Source organism: Ranitomeya imitator, chromosome 1 (assembly GCF_032444005.1).
Source record: "Ranitomeya imitator isolate aRanImi1 chromosome 1, aRanImi1.pri, whole genome shotgun sequence".
Classification (NCBI taxonomy): Eukaryota; Metazoa; Chordata; class Amphibia; order Anura; family Dendrobatidae; genus Ranitomeya; species Ranitomeya imitator.
This window is the reverse complement of record NC_091282.1, coordinates 691,102,103-691,116,571: the sequence shown is the minus strand read 5'-3', so window position 1 is coordinate 691,116,571 and position 14,469 is coordinate 691,102,103. Positions and strand designations below refer to the sequence as shown.

Genomic DNA, 14,469 nt, shown 5'->3' with positions numbered 1-14,469 from the left:
TGGATAGATAGCTATTGTCCAAATGAAAGTCTGAGGCACTGAAACGTTTAACCAGTTTACTTCAACATAAAGGGATTTACAACCAGTCCTGTCACCGGAGTCTGTATGGGAACTTTGAGTTACTGTGACCCTGCCGGGGTCTTCGCCTCTTAATGTTCGCAGTTTCTGTGTGGCCCTGCTGCTGTATGTGAACTGGCTGCCGGCCCAATCTGTCCCCTCCGGGTCCTGGTTCGACGGGCAACCCGAGTCCTTTTATCGGCTTACCCCCTCCAGGAGTATCGCTGAACTCTGTGTCTGTTGCTGCGTCTGGCCCTAGTGAAGCTGATAACACCTCACGTTTTTCCGGTTGCTGTATTATATATAATGAATACAGCCACGGATCCGGTATCTGTCTTTGCGCCTGTTCTGGGTAGTAATTAATGCTACCCGGTTCTCACAATGTCCGTTTTCTCTGTCCCTTTTCTCCTCAGGCCGGTGATTTGGGCCTGGAAACCGTCATAGGGCTGTTAGAAATTCAGCTGTATGACCTCTCACTTTCAGCTCCTTAGCCCAACTGCCAGTTCTTCTCTCAGACCAGAATGGATCAAGGGGAGTCTCTGGAGCTCCCCCTTCTGGCCGGAGGTGGTAGTGCAGTCTTGCTATTTTAGTATTTGTATTTAGTGTCAGTAACTGTTTTTGTGGCAAATACCCCTAGGGGTGCCACAGTACCGATCCCCACAGCCGAGCGCTTACGAGGGTTCTGCTCCAATCTATTCGTAGTCCCCAAGTGGACCTAAAACAACACAACAAATATGTACGGGTCCGTCACTTCCGCATGGAGTCCCTTCGATCCATCATTGCGTCCATGGAGAAGGGAGAATATCTCACCTCCATAGACCTACAAGATGCATACCTGCATATACCGATTGCACCTGCCCATCAGAGGTTTCTCGGGTTCGTAATTGACCAGGACCACTAAAAGTTCGTGGCTCTCCTGTTCGGACTCGCCACGGCTCCCAGGGTGTTTTCCAAAGTCATGGCAGCCACCATGGATGTCCTGCACTCCAGAGGCATAGTAGTCGTTCCATACTTGGACGATCTACTCATCAAGGCTCCCACCTTCAAGGACTGCGAGCTCAGCGTCTCAATCACAATCGACACTCTGAGTCGCATGGGCTGGTTAGTCAACCTACAAAAGTCATCACCAATCCCAAGTCAGTCTCTGACCTTCCTGGGAATTCTATTCAACACCTCCAGGGGTTTAGTGCTCCTTCCCAAGGAAAAGGCACTGGCTCTCCGCCTAGAACTGCACCCTCCTCCGCAGACCCCCTCGATCTGTCCGGTTTGCCATGAGAGTCCTCGGCAGGATGGGGGCAGCAATAGAAGCGGTCCCATTTGCCCAGCTTCACCTCAGGCCTCTCCAACTAGCCATCCTCAAGTCCTGGGACAAGAACCCTTTCTCTCTTGACAGAGAGTTCCAGCTAACGTCGTCAACTAGCAGGTCCCTGCACTGGTGACTCAAGCCATCCTCGCTAGCAAAGGGGAAATCTTTTCTCACAGGTCAATGGAAGTTTCTGACCACTAATGCGAGCCTAACGGGTTGGGGTGCAGTGCACCTACACCACAGGGCAAGTGGTCCCCAGTGGAAGCGACCATGCCCATCAACATCCTGGAAATTCATGCCATTCTCCTGGCATTGAGGGCCTTCCATCACTTACTGGCAGCCTCTCACATCAGAATACAGTCGGACAATACCACGGCTGTGGCATATGAAAATCACCAAGGGGGGACCCGCAGTACCCAGGCGATGCGAGAAGTGTCACACATCCTCCACTGGGCGGAGGACACAGGGTCGGTTCTCTCGGCGGTCCGCATTCCGGGTGTGGACAGCTGGGAAGCAGACTTCCTCAGCCGACAAGGAATAGACTCGGGAGAGTGGTCTCTCCATCCCGAAATTTTTTGCCAGATCTGCCATCGCTGGGGGACCCGGATGTGGACAGCAGCATAACATTCATGGTCTTGTGTCCCCCAATTTGGGGGTTAAGAGAAAGAGATTTTACGGTGAGTACACAAAAATCTCCTTTTTTCTGTCAATATGGCCACGTGAGGGCTTGTTTTTTGCAGAACGAATTGTACTTTTGAACAACATCTTTGGTTTTACCATATTGTGTACACAAAAATGGGAAATAACTTCCTAGTGTGGTGAAATTGAAAACAAATTGCAATTCCACAACTGTTTTTTGGATTTTTTTTTTGCTAGGTTCACCAAATGCGAAAACTTTCCTGCCATTATGATTCTCCAGCTCATTTCGAGTTCATAGATACCAAACATGTAAAGGTTGCTTTTTTATTTCAGTGGTGAAAAAAAAATCCAAAGTTTCTTAATAAATAAATGAAATAAAAAATTGTTATTTTCTGATAACCATACTGTCTCTGCTTTTCGTGATCTGGGGCTGGGTGAGGGCTTATTTTTTGCATGCCGAGCTGACGTTTTTATGTATACCATTTTGGTGTGGATATGATATTTTCATCGCCCGTTATTGCATTTTAATATAACGTTGCGACTAACAAACTTAATTCTGGCATTTACCAATCGGATTAATTCTTATTATAGCTTGATAGATCGTGCGATTCTGAACGCGATGATACTAAATTTGTATTTTTTTTTGTTTTGTTGTTTTATTTTGAATGGGGAGGGTGATTTGAACTTTTTTTTTAATATTTTTAAAAACTTTTTTTTTTATTATACCTGTTGCATGCTCATAGCAATCCGGCACTGACAACCACTGGGTTCTCCTGCAGACCCCGGGTTGTCATGCCAACCCATCGGCGACCTGCGGTCATGTTACAAGGCGCAGATGGGCGGGATTAGTGACGCGTTTCCAGTGCAATCACATTCAGTGTTGCTGTCAGAGATTGACAGTGGCATTTAACTGGTTTACAGCCGTGGGTGGATCGCGATTCCACCCACGGCTGTTGGGCACATGTTAGCTTATCAAAACAGCTGACATGTGCCTGGAAGGATGTGGGCTCCGAGCTGGAGCCCACATCAAAGGGAGGGACACGACATGCGCCGTACATGTACGGCGCATGTCGTGAGGGGGTTGAAAGGGTTGTCTGAGACTTTTACATTGATGGACTATCCTTGGGTTAGGTCATCAATGTCTGATCCGTGGAGGTTCGACACCTGGCACTCCTGCTGATTAGCTGTTCCTGGTGTCAGCCAAAACTGCTCAGTTGCGGAGCTCCACAGCTCAATCAGTGGATTAGTGGTTGCGCCTGGGTACTGCACATCTGCCCCTTATTGATTCAAATAGGAGTGGATATTCTGTACCCAGCTGTAAATTGCTATACAGTTGACACAGCTGTTCTGGCCGCCGTGGCATCGGGAATAGCCGATCGGCAGAAGTGTTGGGTGTCCACCCCCCACTGGTGAGACATTTATGAACTACCCTAAAGATAGGCCGTCAATGTTGATGTCCTGGAAAGCGCCTTTAATACTAAAATGCCATCAGATGAACATGTTTATTATATTGTTGCTTTATACATCTCTATAGAGTGAAGATTTTGATGTGAAGCAGGACTGTGGACAGCTGGTGGAACGACTGAATGTATTCAAAACTGCATTTAGTGAAAATGAAGATGACGAAAGGTATGTACATAATACAAACGTATTGAAAGATAGGAGACAAAAAAAGCGCAAATAGGGTCTTATCCCCAGGATTGTTCTTAATCAATTGTGAGAGAACTGCTCACCTGGTGGTACACAGTAAAGGCATGTAGTTGTCAGCTGCTGCAGATCCACAGGTCGGCGTTGCGACCTCTCAGAACCGTTATAATAAATGAAATGTGGATTACATCTGCGCTGCTGCGACAAATAATAGATCCAGATATATCTTTGTGTGGAAACTTCCTGAAGAAGAAGCCTTTGAGCTTCGAAACGCGTTGAATAAACCACCCGAACACCCTAACAGTATATCTGGATCTATTATTTGTCGCAGCAGCGCAGATGTAATCCATATTTCATTTAACATAATACAAACGTGTAACTAAACTAAATATACTTTCGTACAATTTGTAACTTTAGTCTCGAGAACTTTCAGAAGAAAGTTTCTTCCTCTAGCTCCTACCCTCTACATAGAATCTTATAGGCACGAAATGCCTTCTCCTGTTTCTATAATGGGGAAATGTGTCTTCTTTAAACACAGATTGTACACGTTTCACGCATGAACTGAGCATGAAATATCACCCCAGGAGGAGAAAGCAGCAGATCCCTCTGATGAGATATTTTTCAAAGTTTTAAAATTTCATTTGTTCTATTGATTTCTGAAAGAAAGATGAAAACGACGGTGACTTTGTTAAATTCTCTGCAGATCATTTGTGTGTGCGCTCAGAGCGGAGTGTGCGCTTCTGCTTCCTGAGCTGGTGAGGGCCTTTCTCAATCTGTAGGGAATCTAAGCCTGCAGTATTCGGCACACTTTCCTACTTGCATGTATTTGGTTGGAAGAATAGGCCAGAAGCAATTGTGGATCATTTTCTTTCCAGGTTAATGCGCTAGTCAGATGACTACTAATGCAGATATTCATTATGCTAAACATTATATTTTAGATTGTAAAAATCTGTGTAAGGTAAATTGCAAACTATTTATTCTACTTAGCTCTTTTTTATTTTAGGATATGTAAATTTGCATATTGTTTTCTTTGTTTCAATAGTCGTCCAGCAATTGCACTGGTCAGAAAACTGATTGCAGTGCTTGAATCTATAGAACGGCTGCCATTACATCTGTATGATACTCCCGGATCGAACTACAACCTACAGGTAGATGCCAATAATTGGAGTACAGGTGGAAAAACATGTTTTGTTTGTGGTTTTTAATGAAATTGATCATTAAGACATTTGATCAAATGGTTCTTGTTTTTCTTTCTCCTATTGGTGCTTTGTTCAGATCTTAACTCGGAGGCTTCGGTTTAGACTGGAGCGGGCGCCTGGAGAGACCTCCCTTATTGACCGCACTGGTCGCATGCTGAAGATGGAGCCTCTGGCGACTGTGGAGTCCCTGGAGCAGTACTTGCTTAAAATGGTGGGTTACACATAGTGTGGGAACATACTCTTGGCAAGCTTTAAATGCAAATATCATTATTTGTTGTTACATTTTGGGTTACTACAAAATGCCCAAAAACAACTGGGCTAGTGTGTAGGAGGCGGTACATTGCCTCCGATCACTTTCTGTAGGGTGTCAACAAGTTCTGGTCGTAAAGCTCTGAGCAATTTCATTCTTCGTCCATTAAATGAAAAAGAAATCCAAAAAAGTAATTCTTCAAATGAATTTAAAAATCTTGATGGTCTGTCCCTTAAAAAAAAACGCTAAAGTGCTGGCAACCAGGGGTTGTTTATTTTTCTTTAAAAAAGAAGGAAAAAAAGAGAGGCTAAGTACATGCCTAATAACAGAGGCGGACTGCAGGAAGTTGGGATCATGTCTGTAGTAAGTTGAAGCTTGTAAGCTCCTGTGTCAATGCCTGTATAATCCAGCCGGAGCATTGCTGCTTTGTGATCAGTGCTCATTGTGAGAAAACGATTTATTAAAACTGACTGCAGCTCCATCTCACTGATGACTTCCTGATTCAAGGTGGTAGAAGAAACAGGGTATAAATACTGCGCCAACATCCTCCTGATAATCTGATTCAGGGTCATAGAAGAGCACGGGGAGTGGCTGCAGCCCCCTGATGACCTCCCGATTTAAGGTGGTAGAAGAAGCAGGGGGAGTGACTGCAGTCTGCTGATGACCTCCTGATTTGGGGTGGTAGAGGAAGCTAGGGGTGACTGCAGCTCCAGCCCGCTGGTTACCTGATTCAGGGTGGTAGAAGAAGCAGGGGAGTGACTGCAGTCTGCTGATGACCTCCTGATTTGGGGTGGTAGAAGAAGCTGGGGGTGACTGCAGCTCCAGCCCGCTGGTTACCTGATTCAGGGTGGTAGAAGAAGCAGGGGAGTGACTGCAGTCTGCTGATGACCTCCTGATTTGGGGTGGTAGAAGAAGCTGGGGGTGACTGCAGCTCCAGCCCCCTGATGACCTGATTCAGGGTGGTAGAAGAAGCAGGGGGAGTGACTGCAGTCTGCTGATGACCTCCTGATTTGGGGTGGTAGAAGAAGCTGGGGGTGACTGCAGTCTGCTGATGACCTCCTGATTTGGGGTGGTAGAAGAAGCTGGGGGTGACTGCAGCTCCAGCCCCCTGATGACCTGATTCAGGGTGGTAGAAGAAGCAGGGGGAGTGACTGCAGTCTGCTGATGACCTCCTGATTTGGGGTGGTAGAAGAAGCTGGGGGTGACTGCAGCTCCAGCCCCCTGGTTACCTGATTCAGGGTGGTAGAAGAAGCAGGGGAGTGACTGCAGTCTGCTGATGACCTCCTGATTTGGGGTGGTAGAAGAAGCTGGGGGTGACTGCAGCTCCAGCCCCCTGATGACCTGATTCAGGGTGGTAGAAGAAGCAGGGGAGTGACTGCAGTCTGCTGATGACCTCCTGATTTGGGGTGGTAGAAGAAGCTGGGGGTGACTGCAGCTCCAGCCCCCTGGTTACCTGATTCAGGGTGGTAGAAGAAGCAGGGGAGTGACTGCAGTCTGCTGATGACCTCCTGATTTGGGGTGGTAGAAGAAGCTGGGGGTGACTGCAGCTCCAGCCCCCTGATGACCTGATTCAGGGTGGTAGAAGAAGCAGGGGGAGTTACTGCAGTCTGCTGATGACCTCCTGATTTGGGGTGGTAGAAGAAGCTGGGGGTGACTGCAGCTCCAGCCCCCTGATGACCTGATTCAGGGTGGTAGAAGAAGCAGGGGAGTGACTGCAGTCTGCTGATGACCTCCTGATTTGGGGTGGTAGAAGAAGCTGGGGGTGACTGCAGCTCCAGCCCCCTGATGACCTGATTCAGGGTGGTAGAAGAAGCAGGGGAGTGACTGCAGTCTGCTGATGACCTCCTGATTTGGGGTGGTAGAAGAAGCTGGGGGTGACTGCAGCTCCAGCCCCCGATGACCTGATTCAGGGTGGTAGAAGAAGCAGGGGAGTGACTGCAGTCTGCTGATGACCTCCTGATTTGGGGTGGTAGAAGAAGCTGGGTGTGGCTGCAGCTCCAGCCCCCTGGTTACCTGATTCAGGGTGGTAGAAGAAGCAGGGGAGTGACTGCAGTCTGCTGATGACCTCCTGATTTGGGGTGGTAGAAGAAGCTAGGGGTGACTGCAGCTCCAGCCCCCTGATGACCTGATTCAGGGTGGTAGAAGAAGCAGGGGGAGTGACTGCAGTCTGCTGATGACCTCCTGATTTGGGGTGGTAGAAGAAGCTGGGGGTGACTGCAGCTCCAGCCCCCTGATGACCTGATTCAGGGTGGTAGAAGAAGCAGGGGGAGTGACTGCAGTCTGCTGATGACCTCCTGATTTGGGGTGGTAGAAGAAGCTGGGGGTGACTGCAGCTCCAGCCCCCTGGTTACCTGATTCAGGGTGGTAGAAGAAGCAGGGGAGTGACTGCAGTCTGCTGATGACCTCCTGATTTGGGGTGGTAGAAGAAGCTGGGGGTGACCGCAGCTCCAGCCCCCTGGTTACCTGATTCAGGGTGGTAGAAGAAGCAGGGGAGTGACTGCAGTCTGCTGATGACCTCCTGATTTGGGGTGGTAGAAGAAGCTGGGGGTGACTGCAGCTCCAGCTCCCTGGTTACCTGATTCAGGGTGGTAGAAGAAGCAGGGGAGTGACTGCAGTCTGCTGATGACCTCCTGATTTGGGGTGGTAGAAGAAGCTGGGGGTGACTGCAGCTCCAGCCCCCGATGACCTGATTCAGGGTGGTAGAAGAAGCAGGGGAGTGACTGCAGTCTGCTGATGACCTCCTGATTTGGGGTGGTAGAAGAAGCTGGGGGTGACTGCAGCTCCAGCCCCCTGGTTACCTGATTCAGGGTGGTAGAAGAAGCAGGGGAGTGACTGCAGTCTGCTGATGACCTCCTGATTTGGGGTGGTAGAAGAAGCTGGGGGTGACTGCAGCTCCAGCCCCCTGATGACCTGATTCAGGGTGGTAGAAGAAGCAGGGGGAGTGACTGCAGTCTGCTGATGACCTCCTGATTTGGGGTGGTAGAAGAAGCTGGGGGTGACTGCAGCTCCAGCCCCCTGGTTACCTGATTCAGGGTGGTAGAAGAAGCAGGGGAGTGACTGCAGTCTGCTGATGACCTCCTGATTTGGGGTGGTAGAAGAAGCTGGGGGTGACTGCAGCTCCAGCCCCCTGATGACCTGATTCAGGGTGGTAGAAGAAGCAGGGGAGTGACTGCAGTCTGCTGATGACCTCCTGATTTGGGGTGGTAGAAGAAGCTGGGGGTGACTGCAGCTCCAGCCCCCGATGACCTGATTCAGGGTGGTAGAAGAAGCAGGGGGAGTGACTGCAGTCTGCTGATGACCTCCTGATTTGGGGTGGTAGAAGAAGCTGGGGGTGACTGCAGCTCCAGCCCCCTGGTTACCTGATTCAGGGTGGTAGAAGAAGCAGGGGAGTGACTGCAGTCTGCTGATGACCTCCTGATTTGGGGTGGTAGAAGAAGCTGGGGGTGACTGCAGCTCCAGCCCCCTGATGACCTGATTCAGGGTGGTAGAAGAAGCAGGGGGAGTTACTGCAGTCTGCTGATGACCTCCTGATTTGGGGTGGTAGAAGAAGCTGGGGGTGACTGCAGCTCCAGCCCCCTGATGACCTGATTCAGGGTGGTAGAAGAAGCAGGGGGAGTGACTGCAGTCTGCTGATGACCTCCTGATTTGGGGTGGTAGAAGAAGCTGGGTGTGGCTGCAGCTCCAGCCCCCTGGTTACCTGATTCAGGGTGGTAGAAGAAGCAGGGGAGTGACTGCAGTCTGCTGATGACCTCCTGATTTGGGGTGGTAGAAGAAGCTAGGGGTGACTGCAGCTCCAGCCCCCTGATGACCTGATTCAGGGTGGTAGAAGAAGCAGGGGAGTGACTGCAGTCTGCTGATGACCTCCTGATTTGGGGTGGTAGAAGAAGCTGGGGGTGACTGCAGCTCCAGCCCCCTGATGACCTGATTCAGGGTGGTAGAAGAAGCAGGGGAGTGACTGCAGTCTGCTGATGACCTCCTGATTTGGGGTGGTAGAAGAAGCTGGGGGTGACTGCAGCTCCAGCCCCCTGGTTACCTGATTCAGGGTGGTAGAAGAAGCAGGGGAGTGACTGCAGTCTGCTGATGACCTCCTGATTTGGGGTGGTAGAAGAAGCTGGGTGTGACTGCAGCTCCAGCCCCCTGGTTACCTGATTCAGGGTGGTAGAAGAAGCAGGGGAGTGACTGCAGTCTGCTGATGACCTCCTGATTTGGGGTGGTAGAAGAAGCTGGGGGTGACTGCAGCTCCAGCTCCCAGGTTACCTGATTCAGGGTGGTAGAAGAAGCAGGGGAGTGACTGCAGTCTGCTGATGACCTCCTGATTTGGGGTGGTAGAAGAAGCTGGGGGTGACCGCAGCTCCAGCCCCCTGGTTACCTGATTCAGGGTGGTAGAAGAAGCAGGGGAGTGACTGCAGTCTGCTGATGACCTCCTGATTTGGGGTGGTAGAAGAAGCTGGGGGTGACTGCAGCTCCAGCCCCCGATGACCTGATTCAGGGTGGTAGAAGAAGCAGGGGAGTGACTGCAGTCTGCTGATGACCTCCTGATTTGGGGTGGTAGAAGAAGCTGGGGGTGACTGCAGCTCCAGCCCCCTGGTTACCTGATTCAGGGTGGTAGAAGAAGCAGGGGAGTGACTGCAGTCTGCTGATGACCTCCTGATTTGGGGTGGTAGAAGAAGCTGGGGGTGACTGCAGCTCCAGCCCCCTGATGACCTGATTCAGGGTGGTAGAAGAAGCAGGGGAGTGACTGCAGTCTGCTGATGACCTCCTGATTTGGGGTGGTAGAAGAAGCTGGGGGTGACTGCAGCTCCAGCCCCCTGATGACCTGATTCAGGGTGGTAGAAGAAGCAGGGGAGTGACTGCAGTCTGCTGATGACCTCCTGATTTGGGGTGGTAGAAGAAGCTGGGGAGTGACTGCAGTCTGCTGATGACCTCCTGATTTGGGGTGGTAGAAGAAGCTGGGGGTGACTGCAGCTCCAGCCCCCTGGTTACCTGATTCAGGGTGGTAGAAGAAGCAGGGGAGTGACTGCAGTCTGCTGATGACCTCCTGATTTGGGGTGGTAGAAGAAGCTGGGGGTGACTGCAGCTCCAGCCCCCTGGTTACCTGATTCAGGGTGGTAGAAGAAGCAGGGGAGTGACTGCAGTCTGCTGATGACCTCCTGATTTGGGGTGGTAGAAGAAGCTGGGGGTGACTGCAGCTCCAGCCCCCTGGTTACCTGATTCAGGGTGGTAGAAGAAGCAGGGGAGTGACTGCAGTCTGCTGATGACCTCCTGATTTGGGGTGGTAGAAGAAGCTGGGGGTGACTGCAGCTCCAGCCCCCTGATGACCTGATTCAGGGTGGTAGAAGAAGCAGGGGAGTGACTGCAGTCTGCTGATGACCTCCTGATTTGGGGTGGTAGAAGAAGCTGGGGGTGACTGCAGCTCCAGCCCCCTGGTTACCTGATTCAGGGTGGTAGAAGAAGCAGGGGAGTGACTGCAGTCTGCTGATGACCTCCTGATTTGGGGTGGTAGAAGAAGCTGGGGGTGACTGCAGCTCCAGCCCCCTGGTTACCTGATTCAGGGTGGTAGAAGAAGCAGGGGAGTGACTGCAGTCTGCTGATGACCTCCTGATTTGGGGTGGTAGAAGAAGCTGGGGGTGACTGCAGCTCCAGCCCCCTGATGACCTGATTCAGGGTGGTAGAAGAAGCAGGGGGAGTGACTGCAGTCTGCTGATGACCTCCTGATTTGGGGTGGTAGAAGAAGCTGGGGGTGACTGCAGCTCCAGCCCCCTGGTTACCTGATTCAGGGTGGTAGAAGAAGCAGGGGAGTGACTGCAGTCTGCTGATGACCTCCTGATTTGGGGTGGTAGAAGAAGCTAGGGGTGACTGCAGCTCCAGCCCCCTGATGACCTGATTCAGGGTGGTAGAAGAAGCAGGGGAGTGACTGCAGTCTGCTGATGACCTCCTGATTTGGGGTGGTAGAAGAAGCTGGGGGTGACTGCAGCTCCAGCCCCCGATGACCTGATTCAGGGTGGTAGAAGAAGCAGGGGGAGTGACTGCAGTCTGCTGATGACCTCCTGATTTGGGGTGGTAGAAGAAGCTGGGTGTGACTGCAGCTCCAGCCCCCTGGTTACCTGATTCAGGGTGGTAGAAGAAGCAGGGGAGTGACTGCAGTCTGCTGATGACCTCCTGATTTGGGGTGGTAGAAGAAGCTGGGGGTGACTGCAGCTCCAGCCCCCGATGACCTGATTCAGGGTGGTAGAAGAAGCAGGGGGAGTGACTGCAGTCTGCTGATGACCTCCTGATTTGGGGTGGTAGAAGAAGCTGGGGGTGACTGCAGCTCCAGCTCCCAGGTTACCTGATTCAGGGTGGTAGAAGAAGCAGGGGAGTGACTGCAGTCTGCTGATGACCTCCTGATTTGGGGTGGTAGAAGAAGCTGGGGGTGACTGCAGCTCCAGCCCCCTGGTTACCTGATTCAGGGTGGTAGAAGAAGCAGGGGAGTGACTGCAGTCTGCTGATGACCTCCTGATTTGGGGTGGTAGAAGAAGCTGGGGGTGACTGCAGCTCCAGCCCCCGATGACCTGATTCAGGGTGGTAGAAGAAGCAGGGGAGTGACTGCAGTCTGCTGATGACCTCCTGATTTGGGGTGGTAGAAGAAGCTGGGGGTGACTGCAGCTCCAGCCCCCTGGTTACCTGATTCAGGGTGGTAGAAGAAGCAGGGGAGTGACTGCAGTCTGCTGATGACCTCCTGATTTGGGGTGGTAGAAGAAGCTGGGGGTGACTGCAGCTCCAGCTCCCCGATGACCTGATTCAGGGTGGTAGAAGAAGCAGGGGAGTGACTGCAGTCTGCTGATGACCTCCTGATTTGGGGTGGTAGAAGAAGCTGGGGGTGACTGCAGCTCCAGCCCCCTGATGACCTGATTCAGGGTGGTAGAAGAAGCAGGGGAGTGACTGCAGTCTGCTGATGACCTCCTGATTTGGGGTGGTAGAAGAAGCTGGGGGTGACTGCAGCTCCAGCCCCCTGGTTACCTGATTCAGGGTGGTAGAAGAAGCAGGGGAGTGACTGCAGTCTGCTGATGACCTCCTGATTTGGGGTGGTAGAAGAAGCTGGGGGTGACTGCAGCTCCAGCCCCCTGATGACCTGATTCAGGGTGGTAGAAGAAGCAGGGGGAGTTACTGCAGTCTGCTGATGACCTCCTGATTTGGGGTGGTAGAAGAAGCTGGGGGTGACTGCAGCTCCAGCCCCCTGATGACCTGATTCAGGGTGGTAGAAGAAGCAGGGGAGTGACTGCAGTCTGCTGATGACCTCCTGATTTGGGGTGGTAGAAGAAGCTGGGGGTGACTGCAGCTCCAGCCCCCGATGACCTGATTCAGGGTGGTAGAAGAAGCAGGGGGAGTGACTGCAGTCTGCTGATGACCTCCTGATTTGGGGTGGTAGAAGAAGCTGGGTGTGACTGCAGCTCCAGCCCCCTGGTTACCTGATTCAGGGTGGTAGAAGAAGCAGGGGAGTGACTGCAGTCTGCTGATGACCTCCTGATTTGGGGTGGTAGAAGAAGCTGGGGGTGACTGCAGCTCCAGCCCCCTGGTTACCTGATTCAGGGTGGTAGAAGAAGCAGGGGAGTGACTGCAGTCTGCTGATGACCTCCTGATTTGGGGTGGTAGAAGAAGCTGGGGGTGACTGCAGCTCCAGCCCCCGATGACCTGATTCAGGGTGGTAGAAGAAGCAGGGGGAGTGACTGCAGTCTGCTGATGACCTCCTGATTTGGGGTGGTAGAAGAAGCTGGGGGTGACTGCAGCTCCAGCTCCCAGGTTACCTGATTCAGGGTGGTAGAAGAAGCAGGGGAGTGACTGCAGTCTGCTGATGACCTCCTGATTTGGGGTGGTAGAAGAAGCTGGGGGTGACTGCAGCTCCAGCCCCCTGGTTACCTGATTCAGGGTGGTAGAAGAAGCAGGGGAGTGACTGCAGTCTGCTGATGACCTCCTGATTTGGGGTGGTAGAAGAAGCTGGGGGTGACTGCAGCTCCAGCTCCCTGGTTACCTGATTCAGGGTGGTAGAAGAAGCAGGGGAGTGACTGCAGTCTGCTGATGACCTCCTGATTTGGGGTGGTAGAAGAAGCTGGGTGTGACTGCAGCTCCAGCCCCCTGGTTACCTGATTCAGGGTGGTAGAAGAAGCAGGGGAGTGACTGCAGTCTGCTGATGACCTCCTGATTTGGGGTGGTAGAAGAAGCTGGGGGTGACTGCAGCTCCAGCCCCCTGGTTACCTGATTCAGGGTGGTAGAAGAAGCAGGGGAGTGACTGCAGTCTGCTGATGACCTCCTGATTTGGGGTGGTAGAAGAAGCTGGGGGTGACTGCAGCTCCAGCCCCCGATGACCTGATTCAGGGTGGTAGAAGAAGCAGGGGGAGTGACTGCAGTCTGCTGATGACCTCCTGATTTGGGGTGGTAGAAGAAGCTGGGGGTGACTGCAGCTCCAGCTCCCAGGTTACCTGATTCAGGGTGGTAGAAGAAGCAGGGGAGTGACTGCAGTCTGCTGATGACCTCCTGATTTGGGGTGGTAGAAGAAGCTGGGGGTGACTGCAGCTCCAGCCCCCTGGTTACCTGATTCAGGGTGGTAGAAGAAGCAGGGGAGTGACTGCAGTCTGCTGATGACCTCCTGATTTGGGGTGGTAGAAGAAGCTGGGGGTGACTGCAGCTCCAGCTCCCTGGTTACCTGATTCAGGGTGGTAGAAGAAGCAGGGGAGTGACTGCAGTCTGCTGATGACCTCCTGATTTGGGGTGGTAGAAGAAGCTGGGGGTGACTGCAGCTCCAGCCCCCGATGACCTGATTCAGGGTGGTAGAAGAAGCAGGGGAGTGACTGCAGTCTGCTGATGACCTCCTGATTTGGGGTGGTAGAAGAAGCTGGGGGTGACTGCAGCTCCAGCCCCCTGGTTACCTGATTCAGGGTGGTAGAAGAAGCAGGGGAGTGACTGCAGTCTGCTGATGACCTCCTGATTTGGGGTGGTAGAAGAAGCTGGGGGTGACTGCAGCTCCAGCTCCCCGGTTACCTGATTCAGGGTGGTAGAAGAAGCAGGGGAGTGACTGCAGTCTGCTGATGACCTCCTGATTTGGGGTGGTAGAAGAAGTGAGGGGGGGAGGGGGGGTGTGACTGCAGCTCTAGGCGGTAGAAGAAGCAGGGGGGAGTGACTGCAACTTGGACCCCTAATGACCTCCTGATTCCGGACGTATATGCAAATCATGTTCATCATGACCTGTTCCCTTTTAGCTTCTATACTGCTGTTCCCATCAGTCATTTTGCTTAGAATATTTTCAGACCTTCTGTAAGGGCATCTCGGAGCACTGATAAAGTTTCTATGAAGCCCTTTACTTCTCGAGAACAGGCTTCAAAAATGTTATGACATGA

The 14,469-nt window shown here is 52.1% G+C and overlaps 1 protein-coding gene across 3 annotated transcripts in view; it reads left to right on the top strand.

The window, feature by feature from the left end:
- Positions 1-14,469, top strand: part of HECTD1 (HECT domain E3 ubiquitin protein ligase 1) — a 121,275-nt gene that overhangs the window by 68,642 nt on the left and 38,164 nt on the right. For all 3 annotated transcript variants that reach the window (XM_069730391.1, XM_069730376.1, XM_069730381.1), the window contains exons 18-20: positions 3,537-3,631; positions 4,692-4,797; positions 4,925-5,059. In XM_069730391.1, coding sequence (XP_069586492.1) covers positions 3,537-3,631; positions 4,692-4,797; positions 4,925-5,059 — 336 coding nt within the window. The remainder of the gene's footprint in view (positions 1-3,536; positions 3,632-4,691; positions 4,798-4,924; positions 5,060-14,469) is intronic.